This window comes from Haliaeetus albicilla, chromosome 16, assembly GCF_947461875.1.
Source record: "Haliaeetus albicilla chromosome 16, bHalAlb1.1, whole genome shotgun sequence".
Taxonomy (NCBI): Eukaryota; Metazoa; Chordata; class Aves; order Accipitriformes; family Accipitridae; genus Haliaeetus; species Haliaeetus albicilla.
This window is the reverse complement of record NC_091498.1, coordinates 14706909-14732279: the sequence shown is the minus strand read 5'-3', so window position 1 is coordinate 14732279 and position 25371 is coordinate 14706909. Positions and strand designations below refer to the sequence as shown.

General features: G+C 40.9%; 1 protein-coding gene across 7 annotated transcripts in view; it reads left to right on the top strand.

The window, feature by feature from the left end:
• The window catches only part of MOB2 (MOB kinase activator 2), a 120931-nt gene that overhangs the window by 60599 nt on the left and 34961 nt on the right, over window positions 1-25371 (top strand). Inside the window, exon 1 of one of the 7 annotated variants that reach the window (XM_069803607.1) lies at window positions 24767-24996. The exons of the other annotated variants lie outside the window; for them this stretch is intronic. Coding sequence (XP_069659708.1) covers window positions 24887-24996 — 110 coding nt within the window. The 5' untranslated portion in view covers window positions 24767-24886. Of the gene's footprint in view, window positions 1-24766; window positions 24997-25371 lie in introns of those variants that run through there. 7 annotated transcript variants of the gene reach the window in all.

Here is a 25371-nt window from a genome sequence, read left to right as displayed (position 1 = left end):
AGTGCTGAAGTGCAAGTTGTAACGGGTATTGCTTATGTTAAAGGAATTTTTTAGATTTTAGTTATGGGAAGCATAATCTTTCGTTGATTTGAGGTTTATTAAAAATGAATGCATGGTATAGAACTTCAGGAAGATAAGTTGTGCAAGATCACCCTGTGCATCTGTTCTGCCTTGTTGTAACTTGCAAGATGCTGCATAATCATTTTAAGGAATTTCACTTGTGGCCCAGTGCATACCTGGCATTACATTTTACAGCAAGCATTTAACTGGAAGTGTTGTATTACAGTGAGTAAAACCAGTGGCACCCAAATGCTTGCGTGAAAAAGAAGCTTCAACTGTGAGTTTGTGGGAGACTCCCTGATTCTAACATGCTGATGTGCTTTGCCCTATGAAACAACAGATGCTGAGGAGTAAATTTATCTAATTAAAGAAATTCCTTTTATGTTTATCTCTTGCCTAGATGGTTTAATAATGCAAGGTAATGGAAAAAGAGCTTCAAGTGTGTTTTCCTGTTTAGCCTAAACTTTTAGCATGTCAGCAGAAAGGGTTGTTTTGATCTTTAGGGGTTTTTGTTTGGGACAACGTGTTCCACTTGTCAGGTGGAGCGGCACCCTGTTGCACAGGTCACTTGAGGAGAGGGGAGCTCATTGGGGTGGAATGTTGTAGGGCAAATACAAATGCTGCTGCAGCAGGTACCTGCACATGGCAGGGACATAGTTACCGTGGCATTACTCTTAACAATGTAGTGCATGAAAACTGTGAGCTTCTCTTATTTAAAAAAAGAAAAAAAAAGCAGATGGTTTGTACAGTCAAATGAGAGTACCTCAAAATAATCAGGATGTTCAGAGATGTAACTGCTGAGTACCTCAATAAACTTTCTGAGTATACTCTGAATCAGACAAGGTGGTGTTATGCTAAATGTTTAATAATGTTAAAACTTAGAGGTTGTGCATCAAGAGCAATAGGAGGGAATTCTTTACAGCAAAGGTTACTTTGTTTGCACCATCCTACTGTATTGAATCTTATTTTGTAAGGTGGAGTTACTGAACTTGCAGTCATTTCACACATGAAAGGGTGTAACTTAGCATTTGTGAAGGAGAACAAGAATTCTGTTTAAACCCTCAACTTTTGAAATGAAGGTGCAGCTTCTCCTTACATACTGTATCTAGATGTTCTTAAAAAGTAAATAAACCATGCCTAACTCATTAAGTTCTCACAGATTGATTTATCAAGCACTAGATGGTGTTTTTGTTTTAAGTGATGCTGGTATCTTGGATTAGGCAACCAAAAAGGGTGATTGGAGAGGCCCAGTCTCTAGGATACAGGGGTTACGTGAAGACCCTTACATCTTTTGCATAAAGATGCTCATTTTTCCTTTTAATGCTTCTGTATTTGATATCAGAGGGTATTCCCCAAAACTGCAGATATTTGATCCAGTTTTCTGGAAAATCTTGATTCTTGCTTTTAATTTTGCTTGTAAACAAAGAACTGTAGCGAGAGTGATCACAATAATTAGTTTTTTCTTTGGGTATGATTTGGTCAGGCTCTGACTGCACTTGTAAACTCATAAAGGGGGAGTAGGAAGACTGCAAGGGAAGCTAAGGTACTTGAAAATGTTTTCAAACCTAGTACCAGCAAAAAGCTGCCCCTGCCTAGCCTTCCTCCTGTCCCATTGTACCTCAGCTGATACTAGTGTAAGAATTGTACACATATAAACTGGAAACGTAAACAAAATCCAGAGTTTCACTCAGAAACAGTGATTTATAGGTATTCTTTGAGCAGGTCTCACTGGACGTGGGCATGTTTTCTCTTGCTTTTTGAAACAGATAATGGTTACACAGGTTTGTGGAGACAGTGGGATCTGGTGCCGAGATTCATCAGAGGACACTGAGTTAGGAGACCTACCTTATCTTGCTGAGACTGAGGTAGAAATCTTACCTGCCAGCATCTTTGACAATGTTGTAAAGTCAGCTTTGCTGTTATGTGCTAACCTGCAGTGTGCTGATTGTATTTCTTTGCATTGCAAAGTTTCTTTTTATAAATTATCTCTTTTGAAGGTCATCTTAACTTGGGAGATATCCCTTTATTTGTTTGGTGCTATGTTTATTGACAGTGAAAAATGCACTGGCACTGTAATCGTTTCAGTACCATTTTTATCTTTGCAAATGTGTGGTGGGTTTTGGGGTTGGTTTTTTTTGTTTGTTTGTTTTTGTCTTGTCCCTTTAGCATTTGGAATTACTGATAATCAGTGTAAGTCTTTGCACAATGGTAAGATGTCAAATAACAAATATTATTTACTACACATCTATTTCCTCTTTTTTCCCTAATGACTTCAGTTTAAGGAAGGGTGTAAATCCAAGCATGCATTTCACAAGATACGACCTCAACGCACCCAAAACAAATATGCAGCTTGAACTTTGGTGGTGTGAGCTAAGCTTCCTGTGCCTTTTAGAATCATTATGTATGGGCCTGCGCATTCCTATAACCTTTGTAGTGGTGCAGACAGAACCATGCCCATGCTGGTTTACCTTCACAATGGTCATGCCGACTGTAGGAAAGCTTTGCTGCAGTGTCAAGTAGATCATGCAATTGTAGAAGTGAAGAGTTCTTTTGGACAGCTGGCAACTTGCTGACCTTGCTTCAAATATCATAAGATATACTGATAAACAGTCTACTAGGTAAAAATGCACCCAGATTGGGATTTCTGATGACCCTGGTCAGTAAGCCACATGCCTCATCACTCTGTTCTGCTTGGTGTGGCAATTTTGACAAGGCCATGCAGCGTACACTTGGTATGCAATATTTTCTAAATCTGTGCAGGTTTAGAAACTTGACAACTGTCTGAAGATGATTGTTAAAACTAAGCAATGATCTCTGCAACTCCTGCATAGCGGCCATCCTCAACTCATGGTAATGGAAACTGAACAGCATGTACAGGAGGTTATTTGTTGAAACAAATATGTAGCACAAAATAAAATGTTTAAATGTTAATTAAATAATCATCATTACTGTACCTGACTCTGCACTGCTACATAACTGCTATGTGGCATGTGTTCCTGGGACTTTTTTAAGTGCCAAAGGAATGTAGCTAGATCGTGCATTCTGGCAAGGGTGAAAGCTTTGAAAATGCAGTGTTTGCATCTAGCATCTCAGTCAGTGCCTGTGCTGCTGAGGAGCACTTGCTCAAGCTTCTTGAAAAGTTTGTGTTTAACTTGTGATGTTGGTGTTTCAACTGAGAATTCAAATAGTTTGACATCTCCCTTCTGCTCAGTGCTGCCCTGGGCCCTTCTGAAAATGCTCTTTGAGTTCTGCTCTGCATAGAGAAGTGTTTTTTGCTGCGTTCATTTCAGGACTACATGTACATGAAGATGATTATATGTAATCAAAGGCAGAAGTAAATGATGCCTTGAAACAAATTCAAGTTGGACAGGGACAAAGTACTTAGGAATATCTTAATGATTAATGGATGCTCAACTGACTGATAAAATATTGTTGGCCCCAAGATCTGTTTCCTCTGCTCCAAGCCACTGCTTTAAACTAATGACTCTTGATTTTGAGCCAAGCACTGAAATTGAAAAAGAATTTATTTTTCTTATGTGCTTCTGTCTTGTACTGACGCAAAGCAAGCCAAGGAGAAAAAGTAGTATCTTATGTTTGTTTTGCCCAAAAAAGTAGAAATCGGAAAGAGCATAATAAGTCTGCTTCAGAAGGCTTTTTTATTAAGTATCGTTGCAACTGCAGGAAAAAATAGCATTAAAGGATGTGACAAACAGCTCATGAAAGCCCGTTGAAATAGCTCATCTGGCAGACAGAACTAGTATGAACACCCAAATATCTTATCTGAGGAGAAGCAGCTGTTGGAACTGCTTTACACTCCTCCCAAATTACCACAGTTTCTATCATGAAAAAAAAAAAGAAAATCTAAGGGTAGCAATACTGACTGTTATCCTTGGAAAGCACAGCACAGATTTATCCGATTAAGGCCAAAAATGTAGATTATCCAGTTCAGTTTTTGTTGGATTGGGAATCCATTTTTGGAAAGTCGTCTTTAGAATGCTTTATGGTGTCAAAAAATGTAAGCTAAGATGCAGTGCCAGCACTGCTGACTGAACTCTGCCTGACTCCAGGTGATCCAAATACTTTCTTGGTCAGCTGTAGCCCTTTGTGCTCATTTGTAACTTAGTTACAGGTTTGCTCTTCCATTTTCTGAAGCTGACTGATTTTCATTCAGCATGCTTCTAGTTACAAAGTGAGGTGGCTTCTCATGTGACTTAAAATGCCCCTTGTTTAGTTCTTTTTCGGAGGAGGAAGGTTAACTGCAGTGTATCTAGGGATGACGGTTCAGTAGTATGTTTGGATGTAGGTTGCGATCTGAGGACATCCTGACTGCTGGCTGTGTATAGAGGGAGAACAGCCTCCGAGAACAAGCAAAATGTGGCAAATGTTCTCATTCACAAACAGCAGAAGTTTCCTAGTTTCCTTTATAAAATACTTTCCACCAAGTCTCCCACTCCACTCCCCTGCATCCCATGTTTGCCATCACATTACTGCTTGGTGACATAGCCAAATGACCAGGACAGGATTTCAGTCTAGCACCTTTTCCCCAGACACAGCAAGCAGTGGAGCCAGAAAGGGTTGCTAGCTGTTTCTGACCGCTGCTGCGTGCTCTACGCCTTGGAGGTTCATTAGCGCAGGTTCTGGCTGCTGTGCTCTTCCCAGTGCTCTGCCTGAGAAAGACCCCTCTTACCTTAGTGTTGGGTCTGCTGTAGGAATTGTGGAGAGGGGAATGGAGCCATCAAAAGCTGGAGAAGGAGAGTGACGATGAACGCAAGAGTCTTCAAAGCAAGCAGTAGGGCTGACACTAGTCTCACTGTCACCATCTGGTGACAATAACTTACCATTTGCAGGAATTCCACCACGTTTTGGCATTATTTATGTATCCTGGGCAGTCCTGCTACGGTGCACCTTACATGAGAAGGTGACTGTATGTTTGCCAAGTAGAGGGCGATGGAAACATTGTGCAAAATACTGAACCCCTTCTAGAATTGTAATTCTGAATCTTTTGAGTTAATCTTCACCTTCAGGAATGGCGTTTCTTTTACAGAGGTTGTGGGTATTATTTTTGTAACTGTTGTCCTCTATATTCAGCCTGGCTGTTCTGGTAATATTTGTCCTACAACACAAGATTTATGATCTCACACGTGTTTTCTTTGCAATATTTTTGCATGTGTGAGCATTCAAAAGTAGCTTAAGCATTTTTATATTCATTAACAATGTATGTGTAAAGATTTAAACTGTAAGCCTTATATGGGGAAAGTATTATAAATGTAATGCTTCTAAATAGAAGACTTCATTAGAACTTGCACTGTGAGTCATTGTTATATTAATAGAGCTGTTCCCAAATATGGATTTGGAACTGGGCCTTCTTCATGGTGAATGCTGCAGATGACTTACAGAAAATAAGTATTTACATTAAATATAAAATGTTTTTTGAGGGTAACCTCTTGATCGGCCAGTTATTCAGATCAGCGGAGCATATAGTGTAGAATACATAACCTTGTAATGTAATTCTGAAACTGTAGTACTTTATGCCAGATGATATTATAGTCAGAAAAATCTTGGGGTTTATGTGAAAAAGTGGTTAAGAAATAAAAATCTCAGGCTGTGACATAGAAAGATGCTCATTTTAACACATACTCTTAAAACTGGCCTGATCAGTTAGTCTCCTACCCTTTGGAAATATTTAAATCACAGAATAGCCTATAAGAATATATGTTCATTCTTACAGCTAATCTATGTGCACCTAACAGTAACTCTTCACAAATATTTTATTAGTCTCTACCGGAAGCAAAGATCTAATTCAGAACTCCAGAATGTGCTGTTGCAGGTCTCCTGCGTGTGGATATAAAACAATGTTGTGGCACAAATTCAAGAAGAGTATCATCCTTGCTTTTGTACAGAATCTCAGGCGGTGATAAATGCTCATATTAGGATTTGAGTATTACAAACATGTTGTTCCACTGACAGCCTGGGGCCAGAACAGGTAACAGCAAAACACTACAGACACTTAACTTTTTTTTTTTTTTTTTTTTTTTTTTTTTTGGCACCTTCTATGCCACCTCTCTCCCTCCAAGTAAACTGCTTTGTGGAGTTTGTACTGTGGTCAGGGCTTATAATGAAGGTAGTATATATGCAGGGTAAGAAGTGCCCACTAAAAGTAGCCATATAATTTATCTGTTGTACACCAGAACTATTAACAACCCAATTTATAGCTCATTAATAATAATTAGGGGCAGTAAATTAACTGTAAACTTTTACACCAGTTACTGTGAATTGCAGATTCAGTAGCCTGATACGCAATGGACAGTTTATTTCTGCTGCTTCCCCTTAAGATGCTCTGAGGACTAGAGCTTTTAAGGGGATATTGCTGTGAAACCATAATGAAGAAATGTATTAAATATAGCCATTTAAAAAGCTTTTTTCAATGAATTTTAAGCTTTCCGTTAAAATAGAGTGGGAGCTTGTTTTCTTCCCTTACTCACTGTCAAACCATACCTACAATAATCATGATGTAAACTGAGGTTTCTTTCCTCATAGCTGTATTGAGGGGACTCTGGATTATGGTCTGCTCTAAAGCTAAGAAAGAAAAATAAAGCAAAACATGTTAATGATTTTTTAAAAATCTTCCATTCCCAAAGCTCTGTCCTGCCAGTGATGCAGAATGAACTATCACTTCGCTTAGCGCTACTAGCTCAGCTAATAGAAAATTTGAGTTCTTTAACATATCCTGTATGGGAGAGAACAGCAGCAATGCCGATGGATGCTAAAGATAACGGAGCATTGTGCATTGGCAGGAAAGATCCTAATGCTGAATGGTAGGTAGCTGACAGCACCACGCTGACATTATGTGGATGTCAAGTTTTATTGGCTTAGGAGCTTTACTTCATGGCAGTCAGGCAGCTACATTACTCAAAGGTGTTGAACCTATTCTTTTCAAAGACAAGTCTTTGCTTTCCCAGTTAGTTTTAATTATGAGTATATACTTGATACAGTAACATGACAGTTTTCTGAGGGGAATTTAATCATTTTTCAATATAATTTGATCTTCTGGAGCTTGTTAGGGGATTTTTGTAATGAGTGATGGCTCATAGAACACTCTGAAGAGGAACTACATTGACTACTTATTTAAATATTTTTATGATGTTAAAAATGCTGTGTTTTGTAATATTTTCAGGACTCTCACTGCACTTAAGATTATTAAAAACCCCCTTGTTTTTCAGCTCTAAAAGACTGTTCAGACTGACCTTAACAAGAACAAATTAAGGTAGCTATTCAGGAACTGAAAGAAATAAGATTTTTTGCAGGTTCATTCCATCTTTTCACTAAAATAATTTGATTTCTCAGTGGTTGTAGTATGGCTTTTTGAGAGAGATTGACTCCCATCCAGTTTAGCACTCCAATACTAAGCAGTTTGGATGTTAGATGCTTTGTGTGAGGGTGGATAACATACCAAACTTCCTGCGTGATGCAATCAAGTTATTTTAGAATTTTTTTGGGGTAGCTTATACACAGGTACTTTTGAAGCAACATCTCAGGATTTTTTTCACTGGAATTTCACAGCCTTCCTTCTGTTCATGTGAATTCTTTCCCTGTTAACTAGTTTTTAATATATGTTCCTGGAATACATATGATCAACAAGAAGGTCTGTCCTTCCAGACATACAAGTTACAGTTATCAAGTGGCTGACATTCCTAGAAAACCAACGTACTTTTCTGTCCCAATGGTTGGGTTTTTTTTGTTTGGTTTTGTTTTGTTTTGGTTTTTTTTCCCTCCCTGAGCTAAAGACAATATTGCTACTAGCTTACAGTTTCTAAAGTGGAGGTGTAGGACTTCTCATGTGCTCTGGGGAGCTATACTCTGCACTTGAAACAGTATAGTCTCATTTATAAAATAGGGATAAAAATGTCTAGCCACTTTGTAAGGAGCTTACGAACTAATTAACTTGTACAGTTATTTAAAAAGGCGTATTGCTTTGCATTTGTTGCCTTTATGTAAAGGTAAATAAAGTCTGTGTAAGGGTCTAGCCACCTGAAAACTCATGTAAAAATAACTCATTTTTACATTTATAGGTAAGTCTGCATGAAATATAAATACACTTGAAAATAGCAGCATCAGGGTGAGTAAACATTAGTAAGCCCAGCCATCCTGTCGCTTACCTTAGAATAATTACTGGTCTGCATTTGAAGAACAAATCTTAATGTTGCCAAACTCCACCTTTTTCCTGCCCAGTCTGTACGTGGGAGAGTCTTTATAAGAATCTATTTCCTGTTTCCCAGACAAGGGAGGGGGAAAATGTGTTTTCTCCTTGTTCTGAAAAACAAAAGACAGGCAGTGACTGCATACCCGCATCAGCTGCCAGGCTAAATGTGAGTGTGCAAACAGCTGAAGGCTACAGCGAGTTCCTTAGTTCGACCCTTGGCAAAATGGCACGTGCAGTCTATCGCATCGGGACTTACTCTCAAAGTTTTACGAGAGGGAGAAACTGGCTGAAGGGTGCTGAAGAGAGCTGGATATGTGGTTTTTATTATGTCACATTGACCCAATCTTTGAAGCATAGAAAAATTGTCAGTATCTTCCCCCTTTCTTGCAGGATTTCTTCCCAAACCCTTGTTTTCAGTTTTATGGATTAGTTTTTGTCACAGATTACTAAGCTTTGAAGAGTGAGTTTTGCAAGGAACAGAGGATACGGTGGCAGGGAGGGAATGCATGCTTAAGCCACTTACAAAGTAATTGTAGCCTTGTCCAAGTGCAATCCTAATCAATTTGTTAACAACAGTAAAAACGTACAGGGGAAGAAGACTGAATGATTTTTCTTTTTTTTTCTTAGAGGGGTATCAGTGTAGGTATGGCAGCTATGTTTCTCCAAGACCAAGTCTATTCATTTAGATTTTGATGGCTCTTCCAATTCTGTCCCATATTATGTGAACAAGAGTAGCCCCAGCATTTTCCCACCTTAAATTCGAACATTATTCATATTTGTGCATCCTGATTTAAAATAGTACAGATTGGGACTGCTGTGTGTTAAAGTCAACTCCACTGGTACAGATTACAAAAGTAAATTTTACTTTCATAGGGGTGGCTTCAGACAAGTTAGAGTTCATGTCTCCTCTTTATGCTCTCCTTTTAATGAAAAAAAACCCATCCTTTTTCTCTTTGTGGGAGAACTTCACAGTAAATAATGCAGTATGTGATCAACAGTGGAATCACAATGCTCCGATACAGGACAAGTAGTAGTGCGTCATTGTGTATTAGAGAAGTCTATGAATAAGTAACAGCTCTCCTAAAAATGGTTCAAGAACTAAAAGCAAGGTTTTGGGTTTTTGAGAAGGCGGTTGTGGAATTATCGGTTCCCTTTTCTCTGTTATGCTCCGGAAAGGAGTTCTGTTGTGTGTAAGTTTGCTAGTTTTGCTCTGTCCATCAGCGTGCACTCAGACTGTAGGAGTTCTGAAGGGCATTTGGTGGGAGGGAGAGAGTTTCTTACTGTTTTGGAGAAATTTAGTGGACTGAATAAATAAATTGAGCTTTTGCTATTTTACATGTATTGAAAATCTAGATAGATTAAGAAGTTTTCAACTTCACTGCCATGACACTGTCAATAGGAAATAAGTGTGAATTTCCATTTCTGTATGCGCAGGATTGTTTATCATAATAAATTTGCTCTATATTATAAGCAAGTATGATAATGATGAGGCAGTTTCTCTATTACAAACTATATTGCAATACAGGTTAAATATTTTCATTGTCACATTCTTGAAAAATAATTGAAGTTTGTCTGTTCCACTGTAAGTACGTATTGGAATACAGCAATGCAATCTCAAAATAGATCCATCTCTGAGGATTAAAAAAATATTTATGAACAAAGTGTTTCTTTAAGAGCATGATTCATGACATCTTTAAGAGACTAATTACCTATTTGCCCAAAATACGTACTTTAAGCTTCATACATGCTTCAAGATTCAGATGTAATCTTCAGGCTTGATTTTCTTTATTGTTATTGCTTAGAGTGATCCTTCAAAGGGTGGTCAGAAAAGTGCAAGATGGGGAGGAGATTATTGTCTTCTGATAATCTACAAGCATGGTCCTTGAGCTGTTTTCCAACATCTGAGTGTGCGCTGAACAGCTCCACTTGGATTGCCCCTCTCAGTCTTGAGTCCAAGTCCCCTGTTTCTCCAAGTGTTTTCCTGTGTTCTGGAGAATTTCCGACTTCTTCCTACAGCAGTATTTAACACCACGTTCTGGCAGTGTGGAACAACAGAACAAGTAGCAATGTGTAATTTTTCTCTGTACACAGGCTTATCACTCTCATTTATGGGAACCGAGGTAGTTACACACGTTGGGCATTGTTCTTTGCAAGCTATTAGCATAAGCATGCTGTTCAACAGTACAGCTAAGCCACTATAGTGGCAAACCTCCCCTGAAAGGACTTCCTATCCCTAGCTGGGTTTCTGCTGTTCCTCTCATATATCCAGTGACTCTGAAATTGCTCCGTGGTGAGCTGTGTCACAGGGTTAAACTGGCAGAAAACAAACGCTATGAAAACGCACCATTTCCAGTTGGTTTGGGCAGGGAGGAATGAATGGGAATAATCCTCTCTGAAGAAGCTAGCTGATAGAGTGCCTCAGCTGTGTCACTAAAACATGTCTTCAAAGGGTTTCAGAAGATCCTAGCAGCATTTTGTGTTGGTAGACTACTAAAGAACACTGTCAAGAGGGGATTTATAATCTTTATTTGTTGACTGCATAAGCATTTACTGTAAATGGGTTTTTAGAAATTAAAAAATTTCACTTAGAAGTTTTAGAGTATCTGAATGTCAATCTAGTTTTGTTTCTCTGTATCCATTCAGTCAATTTTTGAACAACATTGCAGCTTTTGGATTATCTAATATTTGTATTTGCACAGAGCAGATATTTGCGTAACCTTTCACAAACAGCCTTGCATTTCCATGAAGACTACAAGTACAACAAACGCCAAGCTGCTGATCTATTTCACATTGCCAGTCTGTTTTTCTTAAGCAACAATCAGCTAACAGAAGTTGTGGTACAAAAGCAGATGTGTGCGGTACAGGAGAACAATCCAGCTTCCTTTGTTGCATGGTGAGAGAGCATGGGCTTTCAGTTTTGTTGGAAGTTGATTATGTGGAATTGGAAATGAGGCAATAAATGAAGCCCCAAAAAGGGTAAACTGCAGCTTTCACTTTTAGTAGAGGTGTAACATGTTGAAGCTGGGAAAGGTGTGCAAGTTCTGACTTGTATAATGGCAATCTGTTAACCTTTGGGTTTCTCATCTATCAGGCAACCCAATAATCCTTGAGTATATGGAGTGTGTTTATGGAGAGGGTAGGTAATGTTTTTCAGTGAGTTCAGGTATGGATGGATATATTTTCTCTGAGTTCTGTATGTTAAAAGTAGCATTGTTAAAAGCAAGACAAAGGACAGTGTTGAGGGAGTTGGGGGGCACAACTTATTTTGGGGTCTTTCATTGCTGCTCTCTGAATATGTTCCTTGTAAAGGATGTGAGAAAGCATTTTCTCTTTCTGAGTATAAGGGGGGAGAATGAGGAAGGCATTGGAGACAGCAGGCAGTAAAGTGGAACTGAGCAGATTTCCACACTAACGGTCATATTAGCAGATGATAAGACATATTCATTCAAGTTTTAGGCTGTATCATCTTCCCTGCTGCTTTCTACGCAGTCCCTTGGGTCAGATAATTTAACTTGAATCAATACTGCTCTTTGCTCAAGGGTATTCAAGGATTAGAGTGGAAGCAATGCAGTGACAAGGAGCTAATTTTACATGGAAGAGGACATAACATTTCTGCTATGTGCCGTCCATTTGTTTCTTTCAACCTAATTTTGAATGATCATGCTGTGGGTCTCCCCCCCCCGCCCCGGGTGTGAGTGAGAAAGTGAAGAAAATGGATTACAAGAAAAACAAGCTGCTTTTTCTTCCCCTCCTTGAGGTTTTTAATCAAAGGTAGCACGACCTGTGGGGGATGAAATGATCCTAATTGTTACTAAGCTGATTAAATATTTATAAAACAAGGGGTATATTACATTTATAGCTCTTCTGTCTGGAGAATGTAAGTAAATTGATGATTTCATACATTTTTCTTTTGTTGCTCAAATAACGAGTACTAGCATTCTTTCTGTTATCTTTAAGATGCAAATATTCTTTGAATTTCTAAATGTTAGAAATGTAAACATTTGAACATTGCAACATTATTAAATGAAAAATGGTCATTTACTTTGTTGGGGAATGAAGATCCAGATAAAGTTCTGTGTGCTTGTTCATCCCTATTAAGATTTTAAGAACAGCTCCAGATCTTTTGATCAGTCGTGCTTACATTGTCTTGAGTAGGCACTTGGATCCCTTGTAAATTACAAAGGCAGAAAAGACCTGTGGTATTTAAAGACTGGAAAAATGATTTCTAATGATGAAGCATAAGGAGATTTTTAAAAATTTTTTTTTAGTTTCTCAGAAGGTCAAGAGGTGAATATAATATCTAGCTAATGAAGTTTAAAAAAAGGGGAAAGAGGAAAGCTATAATCTAACAGAGAAAGGATAACAATCATAATTGGAAACATAAATGGATGTTAAAGCTAGGAGGTTTCAAATATGCAAAGGACATGCATTTTAACAATGGACATGATCAGCCATTGAAACAAATTACTGAGCAGAATAACTGATTTTTCTTCCTTGTCAAATATACAAGTTAAAACCAGATGCCTTTCTGGAAGGTGTGCTTTAGGCTAATTAAGCTTTCAGTTCACTGCAGTGGTAACTAGATGGAAGGCAGACAAGAACTGAAGGCTGGTTCTGACCCTAGAGCCTCCTGCCGCTCTGGTTATGGTGGTGTGCTGCATCTCGGGTCTGGTATCTCGTTCTGTGGCCTGCACCTAATTGCCCCTGCTTCCCCAAGGGCCCCTGGAAAGGAGCTCTGGATAGGGCAGCTGCCCTGCCTTGGCTGCTGTCTTCTGTGGGCTCCCAAGCAGGAGGTAGGTGGCTGCATCGTCCCCTGCACGTGCAGTGTCTTTGATTTGTGCAATCCCAGTAAATCAGGCTTTTCAGGGAAGCGCTGGGTAGGTACTGCGGTGTACGCGCCTAGCGTGCCACTGGAGGAAACGTGTGAATCACCCAGTGGAAAAGTTGGGCGTTACCCACGTACGTTTTGTCTCTGCTCCAAATGTCTTCTGGCGTTGGTGGTTGGGGTATGAAGAGGGTTTTTGAGAGTACACCTGCACTGGAAGAAAGTCAAGTGTAGTTATAGGCAAAATGTGGGTTTTTTACCAGTATAGCTTGTTTTACTTGGACAGCTCAGAGGCATGGGTGAGGGGTGACTTTTAAAGTGCGTGCGCAAAGCACAGGTTTCATAGGAAGTGCTGTGTCTACAGTAGCAGCCGCTCTTTGCTAGCATGCTGTATTTGTGTAGGCAAAATACCTTCCTGGATCAAAAAAGCACACGTTTTCATTGTGAAATAATTAGAAAATGTAAGCTATGAAAACCATAGTGGGGACAGAAGTATTTAGTTTATCTACAAGGTTAAAACAGATGAACTCAACCCCAAGAAGGGGTGTGCAATGCTGATTGTACCTACCGGGCAGATCTTGTCTCTATGTAAATTTTAAACTGCGATAGGTATTGCATATTTTGTCTTGTCTACTGTCCCCCAACAAACCATTATTGGTGAAGACAAAGCAATAGTCATATGAGGCGAAAGATAAGAGGAGCTGTACACTACCTGCACGTTGCTAACAGCTGAATCCATGCCAATTTATTCCTCCTCCAGCTGGTTGTTTAAAAGGTAAAGTTTTATCTGAGGAGGCTTGCTTTCTGAAGGACTTCCTGAATCCTTGGATGGTGAGGCATAGTTTCCTGTCCCTTTTCTTTTGGTGTAGAAAGCAAAGAGTGTTCATTTAGCTCTCCCCCCTGCCCTAGACCTTCCCTCCACCATTACGCACACCACGAGGACTTGATGGGCCGCAGTGCTGAGGGCTGTTGAGAGGCCTGGGTTTCCAGGGCAGTGGGTGTCTGTCACTGCTCAGCTGATTGATAGCAGGGTTTCACTTCTCAGTGGTATTATTTCTGTGTCTGTCCTATGTTTTGACATGCACCCAAATTGTGATGGATATGGATATTGACTTCAATTAGGTGGATTTTTACCAGTTTCTCTATAAATTTGGTCATAGGGAAAGGCAAGCAAATTGCTAGTCAACAGAGGTACAAGCAGTAGTTCTAGCAGTATAGCTGTGGTCAGGTTCCAAATATGCATGGACGCTTGCATATGCAAACAAAGCAAAGCTTAATTTGTGGAATAAAATATTTTATTGTTTTCAGAAACAGCAATAGCAACATGTTTTGAATGTTGTACCATTAAAAGCAACAACTGTGCTGTTTTATGATAAAAGGATTCTTTTCAAAATTTACGTTTAGTTGGCCATGTGTTCATTGTATAGATGTAGCGCATGTATTGGGAAGAAAATTAAGATTTTCTTCTGCCCTATAGAGCTACATACCATGCTCTCACCCCCTCTCCTTCCTGGCCCTCTGAGGAAGCTGCATCATATTGATCGTGATTCTCAAAGACGTTAAGATCCAACCTTTTAATTTCCAGTTTAATATAGCACTTGAACACACTCATAAATTCTTTTGAAGCTGATCAGTTTTATATGCATATCTAACAGCCTGGTTGGATTTGGAAGGCAAACTGGATCCTTAACAGCATTTGTACGTTCTTTCAGATTTAGCACTGAGCGTGTAGGAGAGCAACTGGGAGCAGAATCTATATTCTGTATTCTACCATCTTCCAGCCAAAGAAATGAAAAACTGAATTTTGAAGTACAATTAGAAGCTTGAATACAGAGTGCAAATCAATATACCAAGGTTAGCTTTTGAATACTTAGTTTCTTCTTAGCTGTCATGTGTTGTCTTTTAATGTAACTACTGCTCAGGTGTGGTTACCCTGACCTGGCTGACTGTTTGACAGAGATATGTGTACAAGTAAAATGATGTGAGGCTGCAACTGTTCAGAAGAATTTTGCATGGTTGATACTTCTGGCCAACATATGGAAAAGCTTGTAAAGTTCAGATGATATTTTCAATAATCTGCTATGTTTCGTTCCTGGTGCTTCTGGTTAATGTGTGCGAATTAGAAACACATCCTATCTCTTCTTTTGTCAGATGTGCATCTATCCATTTTATGAAAACATTGGGGAAACTCATCAACACCCCTTTTCTGTTCAATACACGTTTAGAAGTGAATTCTTTTACTGAAGTTTTAAGGATATTTTGGAATCAGCATGCCGATTTTTTTTTTTATTCCTGTTTTATTGTCTTGTCTTAGAGAAAGTTAAGGCAACTGTGGTAAAGACAAGGGAAGAATAATAGTGAAGAAAGCTGAAGGAGAAAAGTTGATGTCTGTTTCATAACACTAACAAAAATAAAGCTACTGAAATGAAAAATAACTTTTCCTTTACTAAAGTAAAAACAATGAAAAGATTGATGGTGCTCCCCATGTGTGGGTGTGTACGTGTTTATGTAATGTGGGAAGAATTTTCTAACAAACTAAGAATAGTGGTTACATGTTTTTCCTCTTGGTAGTATCCTAGTCATGATGCAATTCTCAGCAAAATGTACTATAATTATACAGAGAAATTGCTATTTGTATGGTGGAACACAATGTATTTTCCCTAGTTTCAAATAATTTTTAGAGCAGAATGTCAAAAGACAAAGGTTCACGTACTGTGTATTGGAGCACATTTGCTTGATGGATATAATGTACCTTCAGAGTGCAGAAGTAGCTCAAGATACAGGATGAATACATACTCTAGTGTTTGCTTTCACCTCCCCAGTAAGAAGCCTAGAAAAATGCAGAAATACTTCAGATTGTGTGTATCACTGAATTTAGATAAAATTTGATATAAAAAATTTGATATAAAAAATTTGATATAAAAATTTGATATAAAAATTTGATATAAAAATTTGATATATATTTATCTTGCTTCACTCGCACCTCAAAGGAAGTAGTGGCAGAGTTGGACTTTTGAGAAGCCTGGAGTTGTCCTTCCCCTCTTCCTTTTCCCCATAGTATTTCTCTCCTCTGGCACTCGCCTGCATGCGCATCCTCACAGTAACACTGCAACTTCAGGGCCTTTTCCTAGTCATGAAGCAATTTTCATCAAGCATTTGAAAAAAATGTCTCTGCCATGTTCATGGTAATGGTATTTCTCAGCAGCTGAGTAGGAATTATGATAGTATGACGTTACCACGCATTGATCCTAGTCTCAGTACATATTGATATGGACAAAGTCCTGAAAGCAAGTAGTTTAGGAAAAGCATGCAAAACAAGGTGTACAAAACATAGATTATGGTAATTTATTTCTTTTTTTTTGGCTGTTGCATTGGGGTAGAGACTTATTTAGCATGTGCAGTGTAGTCTTGGTAGGCACAGTAGTGTCCTCAGCTTCTGTCCAGTATCTTAAGTGCCACTTCTTTGTGCTTGAGAGCAGGCAAGGCTGATTTTCTTATTGCATTACTAAATCATGACAAGTGTCAATCTTGTCTGACCAGAACGGCAAAGCTTGTCTGTCAGCTAGTGCTTTTCTTTGTTTCCTAGTAAATAAACATCCATTCAAGAGTTGTAATGGACTACGGGGGGGGGGGGGGAATATAAATCTAGACATAGAACAAATTCTAGGCAAAATGGAGATTTTAAGCAAGACAGCATCAGAAAAGTCTTATATACAGCAGTGTTGCTCAACGACAGATGTATGTTTAATGGTGTTATTTTTAAACCCATCTTCCCCTCCCCCCCCGATTGGTTTAAACGTGGAGCTTATCTGTTGTGCATTCTACCATTTCTTTTCTTTTTCCTTGATCAGATGAGATTTGGGTTCATAGAAGTTTATTTGATGGTGTTTCACTCAAGATGAAATCCATGATTGCCTCTTAACCAGGGTGTACAGCAGTGTAAGCATGTCACAGTAATAAAAATACTTGTGTCCTGTAAAGTGATAATCTAGCTATAATTTGGAAGGCAGTTCTGTCGTAAGTAGACCCCCTCGTGACCTCTGTACGCTTCCAGGAGGGGCTTTTTAAAAAATTGCTTTCAAATATTCTGAGCCTAAAAAGGTAAATTCTGATGGTTTGTTACAATTCAAGTAGTTGTGTTTTATATATATATATTTTTTAATAGAGAAGTGATATTTTCCATAAATTTTACTCTTTTGGGTGTTCTTTGAGTTTTTTTTTACTACTAGTATGATTTCACTCAGTGGCTCACTTAACTTGCTTTTGAAGAAATATTGTTTAGAAACGATGAATATGATACAATCCTATGTATACAAGCTTTTTTAATCCACTAGTTCCTTATTCAACTAGACCAGTGTGCTTCCAGCACGTGTTAGTGCAGTGTCTGAAAAAAGTGTATGGTAGTCTTAACCTTTAATTGTATTATCGTGCCACTTTTTGTCCAAATCTGTCCAGAATTTGGAGGAGAGGGTTGATCCCAAGATCATATGATCATGTTGGGTTTTGTAAGATGCTTGAAGTTTTCTACCATCAAAGTGTGATATTGAAATCAAATGGGTAAGTGAATGCACTTAAGCCATTTTCTTTGTCAGAAAAAATCAAAGCATGAAAACTGGCTGTATTTTCGTAACAAGTTTTAGGAAAATTACAAGCAGGTTATTTATGCTATGCAGTTCTGTGTGGCCATGCCTACTTAAGTGTATGTCCCATGTGCAGCAGAGCTCTCACACAGGCAAGACTGGCAGGCGCAGCAAAGACCCAAGACCGCTGCTGTGAGAATATTATGGGTTCTTGTGTGTAACATCTTGACTATAACCAAGTGTCAAGAATTGTCCTCTAAAATTTCAAGTTGTTTTTTTCCCCAGTATATTTACAAATATCTCATTTAACATACTGAAAAATAACTTCATTTTTTCAAATGGCTCAAAATGCTTAATCAGTGGTATGTTAGGTTTGAGGATTCCTCAAAGGCAAGATCTTCATGCTTTTACTTCCATGACTGAAAGGCAGCCGTGTAACTTCAGCAGAGGTGAGTCCCTCCAACAAACTACTTGTTAGTGTCTTTCTGTAGCCCTGTGTCCATCTCCAGTGTACGCCTTCACAAGCACCCTGACCAAACAGGTTTTACTTCAGAGCTGTGAAGTGGCCCCTCCTCTGAGCTGAGCTGCTGCAACACAAACAGTACTTGCACAGCTTTGCTAGGCTGAACAACTGCTGGAAATTTTTTCATCTGCTTCATAAATTTGAACTATTTCAGGTTTTAAGTTAGGTACTTCATGGCATCGTTAACATGGCAGAAGCTGTTACTGGCCTACTGTCGCTCTGATCTGTGGCTGGGTCTGCGAGGTATTAAGAAATCAAATTAGCTGGGATGCAGCATGTGTGTTTTGAGTTGTATGTGGAATGCAAATGTGCACTGGTCTGGGTGTGAACCAAGTTAATTTTGTGACTTCTGGATTTTGTGGTCCTGCTTTTTAGAAGTAGTAGCTAAGGAATTATTCTGTAAGTGCCAGGAATTACAATGAATAGTTTCCCCAGTTTAATCTTACATAATGTAAGCTGTGTGGGTTATATTTTGTAATGTATGCCTGGAGAAAAATCTCCTAGAATAAATTTCATGCTTATTTCATGAATTGTTTTTCCCTCATACTGTCATCTAAACGTGACATTACCAGATAAAATCATCTGCTATACTGAAATGAAGCCATTCTTAGCACCAAAAAGGAGGCAAACTTTTATTTCCTTAGGGGGTCTCCATCTGTCTGGGAAAACTCTGCAAGTTCACTCCCAGTGTCTCCCCTTTTTCCTTCTATGCCTTCCCACCCAAGCATAGATAGTCCTGACCAATAACAGTGCTGACACAGATACCCTCCTTTCCTGTGCTGATTACACCTTTGACTCCTTAGTCTAGAGTTTCGTGCCAATTTGCAATTAAAGTTTTGTTTTCCATGCTATGTTTACCTAAGCCTGTGAGAACAGTAGTTGTGTTGTAGAACTTACAGGGAGAGTTCTGTATATATGTAGCAAGTAGCTCTGAATATGTTAAACAATCCCTGGGGAGAACTTCTTAGCCAAGTTTTAGAAGTTTTACCTCTATATGAAGCTTGAGGTCCAGCATATTTGGGGAAGGGAAGGAAAAGAACAGGAGTCTTTCATTTTAGCTTTTCTGTATCAAATGCATATTGCACTAATGCTTCCCTGGAGTGCAGCCTAGTTAAACTTCAAAATTAGGGCAAGAATAAAAAAGTCATGGTAAAATGTGAGATGAAGTTCTTAAATGTGTTATCTCTAGGAAGGAACTAACAGTGGCTGCAATGGTATAAATTAAGCATCTCAGTCCTTACAGTATGCTGTGGGTACCCCATGCAGCCTATCAGCAGGTACTCTGCTTGGTAAGGCTTCTTCCTCTGACTTAATCTGAGAGGCATGTGTTGAAAGACATCCTTTTGGGTGCTCAGAATGATAAATGCATTAGCTTCACTGGCACATCTTTACTTGGTTGTGTTTTCTTCTCTCCTCCTCCCCCACTGTAAGAAAATAAAAGGGATTTAATCCTCTCTGAGATAGATATTCTCTGTCACCTGGAGCTGTTGCTAGGCTTTTGCCCAGCAAACTTTGTCTATATGGAAGACAGTTTTATGAGGGTGATAGATTGGAGCTGTTTATTTGCAAATATTTTCCAGTTTATTGTTCCTTTATATAGTAGTGCCAAGCATATTGTTTTGCAAACTAGAAAGAGGAAAACTCTCTGCCTCCTGAGGCTGTGTCACTGTGATGTTTTATTATTCTGGAATGAACTATGTAAGAAAGGTACCATATAGGGACTGCTTCATCCGTCACTGAAATAGGGTGCTGTATAATGGTATACAACACTGTAGTACAGAAAGCAAAGAACCTTTTCAGTTGAAAGCAGGGGAAACTTTAAGCAGAATGCAGTAATCTTGGAACTCGCCTGAGATTCAGAATAATAACTTTTAAAACCAGAAATTATTTTTATAACAATAGTAAGTTTTCAGGGGTACTACAAACTAAGGTCTGAATCTGACGTTTCTCTCTAACTCCACGGCAATTCATTGACTGAGAATCTACTTGCACAAACTCACCTGGAACAGATGCTCAGGAAACAAGTGCTCTGCCAGCATGTGTTTTGCAGAGGACTTCTGTCACTTGAGGTGGGCTGACTCAGGAGGACTGATTGAAATGCAGGTGATAAAAATCAACTCCCTCCTCTCTTTCACATCACTTCTCCCTGTAGAGTGGTCTCCATGAGTGTGACTGTCCCTTCCTTTCTTAATAGTTCTCAGGTACTTGCTCAATGCTGGTAGAGTTGAATATCTCCTGCTGAGCTGCTGCTATTGCTGCTTCCTTCAACACATACATTTTCTTCAGCTCTCATCCGTACACGCTTCTTGATGAACCTGGCTTGACATTTCATGGGATTTCAGAACAATAGATATGCCTACACACATGCCAGAAACACAGTGCCTTTGAGATCATGATTTCTGTGTTTGGTACATGGAGTAGCATTCACTTTCCTTTTTCTTTTTTCTTTATTTTTTTTAAGTAAAGTGGTACTTGATGAACCCTTGGTTCTTTTCACTTTGTGCATCCTTTCCAAAATGCCATAATATAAATTCTTTGCAGTTCCTGGTGGAGCTTTACTGATATTTTGAGGTATTTTGCTGTTCTTGCTGCAATTGATTGTTTTTTTTCTCATGTTATGCATTAGGTGAGAATGTTATGTACCATTTTTTCTCTCTGCCTATTGCAGACCCCCCCCCCCCCCCCCCCCCCAGCACTGATGAAGCCAAAGGTGGTGGTTGCAGGATAGACACTGACTTATTGCTGCTACCAGAGCTTTCAATAAAGCAGCAAACATAGGCACCTTGTCACTTACAAATGTGCTGCTTTTAAGCTCAATCTTACATGCACAAACTTTCTGCCATGTGTGTGGCCACTGTTGATAAGGCTTCTATCACAACACTCTGTGTGGTCAGGAAGACTGATTTCTCCTGCTATTATCTCAAGAGTGGAGCTGAAAGTATATCCCTGAAATCTTTTATTTCCCCCTTCACTATGACCACTGCTTTTTGAGACAGAGATAACTTTGACTTCAGGCTGTCTTCTGTCAAAAACCCACGCCTTTACTGTCTATATAGAGCAGAGTTGCTCCTGCCATCTTTGCTGCTGTATGAGGATGACAAAATGGAGAGCAAATGTAATCTCAGTAAAAATACCACTTAGAAGCAAGCTAAAAGATAAAATGTTTTCATTGTTGATTTTGAGTGGTTCCAGAGTCCTGAGGTAACTGGAGGTAACTGGAAAGGGTACTTGGCTAGGTGCTAGCAGGGCACACTAAAGTCAAACAAAAGGGGTAATTAGCTAGCAAAATTGAAACATCGTATGTCAGTGAGGGACACACAATAAACTTCAGTTTAATTTAAAACAGAACTTTACAAGTCTGATGTTACAAGGCCTCATTTCTATACATATAAATGCTGAATTGTACCTTAATCAAAATAATGGTTATGATCCCCCCCCCCGACATTGTTTGCTTGTCTGTGTTGATACGACTTGCTTTGCCAAACCTCTGGGTACCAGTATACATCCCGGTGGTGGCTGCTTGACACTTAATTTTTATGGAACCATAAAAGGGGCAAATAAATATGTAATTGTTAACTGCTTCTTATAACGTCATCATAAATACAAAGCATTATTCATAAAATTTATAAATACCATTCCTTGGCTTGGTAGTTGGGATCAATGTAGAAAACTCCGTCAGTGTACTGTAAGCACATATAGTCATGTGTAAGTGGTGGGAAATGGGGCTCCCCTCTTCCTAGTATTATACCATTTTGTGCCCTTCACGTGCCAGCAGTGATGTTACTGTCTTGCTGACGTACAAGTCATAAAGCTCTTGGTAGGTCCGTTCACAGATATTTCTGTTAATGTTTTAGTATTTATTTCAATACTCAACTCTGTGATCTTTCAAGCCTGGCTGGTGGGTAAGGTATCTGCTAGAAGCAGTTTGCTGCTGCTGAAGCACACTTGTGCTAAGGCTGGATCCAACAGTTGTTTCATGCAGAGGGTGTTGAGGAAGCAGGTGGAAAAGAAGGTACCTATGGATGTAAATAGGCAGCATATCGGATGGCTGTAAGACACACTCTTGAGGAAGTGCAGATATGCATCCTTCAGAACATGCATACGTAGAGATCAGACCAGTAGCTGTATTCAAATAAACAAATTGCTTTTAGATTGAGTACTGATCTTTCTGGATGCAGCGGCTTTCACGTAAACCCATTTGTGTCTGCACGTGTGCCCTAAATCTTGAAGTGTGAGAATCCATGCTGCACATGTGTTTTAAATTACTTATGTTGATGCCATATAAATAAAGTGTGTGTTTTGGTTTTATTATTTTGGAGCATTTAAAATTGACCGTAGCATGGTAAACTGTAGCATGCAGTAGATCCAAAAAGGGGATACTGCTTGAATGGAGGAAAACTGTTAGGTGGAGGAAAGGGTGCTGTGGACAGGTATGGTTGAGGAAAGGGAAAGTACCGGTTTGATGCAGAAGCTAACAGAATAGAGAAGTGGGTCATTCATCTGGGTTAAAATAAAAAGATATCAGGTTTAAAAAATTTATTTCCATTATCTATCAGTTTTAATACCAGAGCATCAGTTCCTAACCTGTGTGATATCACTGAAGCTCCATCTCTGAAGAGCAGTGTTTAGCTGTCAGAGTCATGGAGAGGCCAGCTTTCCAAATACAACTGTAACACCACAGAGCTGTATTTATTTTGGTTTGACCCCTGGATTTTTCTTTAATTTACTTTGGATAGACAGACTTTTAATAAAACTTAAGCTGCTTTATATCACAGGCTGGTTGTTTTTAGGGTGTTTTTTTAACAAACAAAATTCGCTCTGTGCAGATTTCACTGGTGAACGAAGCAAGGGCAACTGCCCTCTTGGCAGATGTCCTTCCTCCATTTGCCAGGACTGTTGCTTTTTAATTGTGACAAGTCGCTGTTACTTGGGGAAAAGATTGGGCAGGCATCAGATTTTTTAAGGGTTGGATAATCTTCTGTATGAAGCGCTGGGCTGCAGAGTGGAAAGCTGAGCTGTGTTCAGCTGCAGGCTTCCTGTGTGCTATCAGTGAAGTCATTAAAACTCCATCTTAAGTGGATTGCTTGGAGAGTGGGAATAAAAATACCTCCTGCTGCACAAGGGCGTAGAGGCCTAACTTGGACGTGCGGCTAAAGACAGCGTGTGACTGACAAACACTGCTGCCTGGGTAGGTGCTTTGGGAATGAGTAGCAGCACGTGATTCCTCCAAGTTGCATCACGTGGCTGCAGTTTCTTGGGTTTATGCAAACAGCAGCCACATTCCCACCTGCTTTGACCGAGTGATGTTGGGTTGGTGACAGCAGCAATGGCATGATTTGTGCTAGGTTTAATTCAACAAGTCTGTTGGCCTTCTGTTTACAGGGGAAGATGTCTGTTTAGTAAATGAACTGGAGTGCTTGGCTATACCTGTCTGGGGAACTGCCCCTTCCGACTGCAGCTGGTGTATGTAAAATGGCAAAACCACCGTTTTCTCCGAGATGTCACGGGTCGGGTTTTAGTGTGCCAGAATAAGTGATGTCCTCAGGGCTTTGTGTTCTAGGTCACACCACGCGCGTCACGTTTTTTGTTATGATTTGGCTCTAAATGCTACATCAGCAAGCCGTGGCCACAGCTGCCTGTCCGAAAGGTGTGTGCGGAGTGGTGGTTATGTGGTGGGGCTAAGGAGTTGGACGTACAGCGCCTTTCGAAGGTCTGTTAAGAAAACTCACTGCAAAGCAGTTTCCCTATGTAAAACTGCTGGTGTGTCACAACGGACCTTATGTTTGGGGATGCTGCTTAATCACTCGTCCTCTGAGGACCACTGCCCAAGCGCCTGCTCTTAACTCTGGTCGTAATGGCAAGGTGGTTCTTGCTGTTTGCGGTTTTACTGTTCACCCTTCCTCTGTTTAAACCCCTCTGATAAAGGTCTTGATGTCATTGCTGGGCTGACGTTCACTGTGTAAAACTGTGTTTCTGGCAGAACGTACCTAGCTCTGCTCTCGGGCTAGCCCGTGCCCGTTTGTCGCTGAGTCCCGAGAGAGCAGTGCAAAGCCTTGCTCGCGGAAGGCGTCGTTATTCCCATTCTCACCGGGAGCCCAGCGTGGCCCCATTACGGACGGGGCCTGTAGCACTGTGTGTCGCGCGGCATCGCCGTCCTACCGCAGGTCCTTTGTCCTCCTTACTTTTTGGCTGCCAAAAGAAGCGGCAGGGGATTTTATTACTGATGGTGGTGCTTTGTTGGACAGTGCTGCTTTGGTGGACCCTCTGGGGCCGGGGCCGGGCTGCTTCCTCCCTCCTGCCCCACTGCTCGCAGACCCGCCACGGCCCCCCGGCTCCTTGCAGCGTTTTCCCGAAATGTACCGCAAAGCCGTGCCCGGCGCCGGGGCCCGAGGGAGGAGAGGGTTGCGTGACCGAGCCGCGGCCTTCTCCGGCCTGAACGGGCCAGCGCCGGGCCGGGCGGAGGAGCCGCGGCTGCCGCCCGCCCCCAGCGCCGCTGCCCATTGGCGGCGCCGGGCGGGGGCGGGGCGGGGCCGGGGCGCTCGGCGGGGCGGGCGGCTGCTGGCCGGGGAGAGGGGCGGAGAGCCCGGGCGGAGAGCCCGGGCCGGGCCGTGCCCTGCCCTGCCCACCGGCGCCCCGGCGTTTCCCCCCTCGGCTCGGCTCGGCTCGGCTCGGCTGCGCCGCGCTCCTCCCGCCGTACCATGGTTGGGGATCACGGCAGCCTCCCCGCTGAACGGCCCGTCCTCGCCCAGAGTCCCAAACCCGGATTAAGCTGCAAAATGGTCCTGCAGGCGGTGGGCAAAGTGCTGCGGTAAGGACGGGTCCGGCGGCGGGCAGGCAGGGCGGCTGCCCCGCGGGGCTCCCGTGGGCGGGCGGGTGTGCGTGAACGGGGGGTTTACCCCCCAGGAACGAGTGTGTGTGTGTGCGCGTGTGCGTGTACGGCCCTGAGAGAGAGGGGAGCTGGAGCCGGAGTTAAAAATCTGGCCCGGGTGCCTTGTTCTGCTCAGCCCCCCTCGCGTCTGGAGGAGGGAGGCTGCCTTTGGCTCCCTCTGGGTCTTGTGTGGCAATCTGGGAGGGTGGAAGTTGGAACCGCAATAGCTGCTTGGAGAGAAACATTTGTCCACCCATAACACTGCAGTCAAGTTCTGTTTGCGCTCCCTGAGAACTGAATTTCCAGGACGTAAGC